Raw genomic sequence first — 2,128 nt, forward strand, 5'->3', positions numbered from 1 at the left:
TTGGCAGTATTCAAACAAATATTTATTTAAATTTAAGTTATTTTTTTTCTCAGTGTATATAAATGGACACATTTTATATATAATTCTACATAATTATATATAATTTTATATATAAGTTTACATATATATATAAATATATATAATTATATAAAATTAATTTTAATACAATAAATTTTAATACAATAATTACTGTCAAACATTGACATCTTACACTGCAAAACGTTGCCATTGTTACAGGGAATACCTTTCCAGCAGTAAGATAAACCGGTTTAGAACCTCTGATCATTAAAATCAACAAGTTTTGTGTTTCTTTAGAATTCATGGTGTACCATTTACTGTACGCTGCGTAATATATTTTATTGCACTTGAAAGTATCGAAAGTATTTTTAGACGAAAATTATTATTTTATTTAGTAATTAAATATAAATTAAGTGTTAATTATAGAATATATTTTAATAACACTTTATTATTTATTATTATAACTTTTTTTATTTCCTATTCTATTGCAGAATCAATCTATATTGTCAGTTCCAAGAACTTTCATAAAACTTTTGTTTAGCTGACCCAAAAATTAAATAAAGTTATCAATAATTTAATTTGTATTCACAAATATAGAAATTAATACTAATTTTCTACATGTAACAAACATTGGATTTAATGCATTATAAATTAAATACTTCTTACATAAATTATAATAGTAATTTATAAAGATAATTATACGATATAAAACATGACTTTTATAAAAAATAAGAGAAATAATCAACTAACCTGGGCAACTAAAATCTCACCAAGAGCGCAATATAGGCACATATGTGCAAATATATTGATTACGGTGGATGCAAAATATACCAAGTGAGAGAATGATATATTATTTCCTTCATCAAATAACTAATTAATTTATAGGATAAGACAAAAGACATGATTTTTTTAAATATTAATTCGAAAAAATAAGATATAATATAAATGTACGTTTTTATATTTCTCAATTATTTTCTCGAAGTTAAAAATCATATTTTATTTAAATTAGTTACATAAATTAAAAAATACTTACAGTAATTATCCGAAAACCGTAAAAAGCGAAAAGAATGGCAAAATATACAAATAAAAAGAGAAGTATTACATTATATGTATCTTCAATAATGTCAATGACTCTATAAAAAATGATCCGTATATTAGATATATATATATAGGTGAAGTACTGATTATATATTTCATATGGATCAAACCTAAGTAAGCGTCTGTGTCTTGTTATACAACTATTTAGTATTTTATGAGAATTTTTACATTTATCCAAATTTGTTAAACGATTCTTCAGAATATCTAATTGACCACATATATGGAAAACCAACAGCCCGAGAAAATTATCGATTCCACTATAAGACATCATGGCAATAATGATATAAATAGATTGACTAATAAATGTCAGTTCGTACTGTGGACTTTTTGTTACATCGTAAATGTAATAAGTTTGTAGAGGCATTGGTCTGCCTGGATCAGTAATGTTGGTGGTGTCTCTCATTGATATTCCAAAGCTAGGTAGAACGATAAGAAAAAAGCATCCTATTCCCATTATGCAGTATGCGAATGTAATAATTATACGTGCACTCTGTGCTCTACGGATCATTATATTTCTCTCTTCTGCATTTTTCAATTTTACCCAATCCTCCACGATCATATTCATAATCGGTTCGATAGCTTAAAAAAATTTTAATATTAAAAATTTTTATCACTTAACAAATAATTAAATCGAAATAGAGACTATTATAAAAATTTAATCATAAACGATAAAAAATTTAAAAAGTAAAAAGGAATATTTTTTGTATTTACAACAAAAAAAATAATTTTATAGAATATGTAAGAAATAAAAATATAAAGTCTAATGCACAATTGAAAAGCACAGATGTTCAATAGGTACAGGGAATAACAGATTTCAATTATTCAGAAACTGTATACTAAAATACATGATTTCTGACAGATTATAATCCGTTTTCTATTTCCTTTTTCCATTGACTGTATTTTTCATTGCATTAGGCTGCATTATAGACTTTAGATTTGTAAAATATGAAATTTTGATTGCATTATATACTCACTTATATTATTATATATATATATATATATATATATATAT

General features: G+C 23.7%; 1 protein-coding gene across 1 annotated transcript; it reads right to left on the minus strand.

Moving 5' to 3' along the window:
- Positions 1-211: 211 nt before the first annotated feature.
- LOC105625531 (putative odorant receptor 69a) lies at positions 212-1,675 on the minus strand (the record flags this gene model as incomplete). The annotated part of the gene is made up of 4 exons (XM_012206854.1): positions 1,227-1,675; positions 1,052-1,151; positions 769-888; positions 212-364 (listed from the first exon to the last, which is right to left on the minus strand). Coding segments are annotated over exons 1-4 (822 nt in total), but the record flags the coding sequence as incomplete, so codon positions are not given.
- Between the last annotated feature and the right edge of the window lie 453 nt (positions 1,676-2,128).

This window comes from Atta cephalotes (assembly GCF_000143395.1).
Source record: "Atta cephalotes unplaced genomic scaffold scaffold02441, whole genome shotgun sequence".
Classification (NCBI taxonomy): domain Eukaryota; kingdom Metazoa; phylum Arthropoda; class Insecta; order Hymenoptera; family Formicidae; genus Atta; species Atta cephalotes.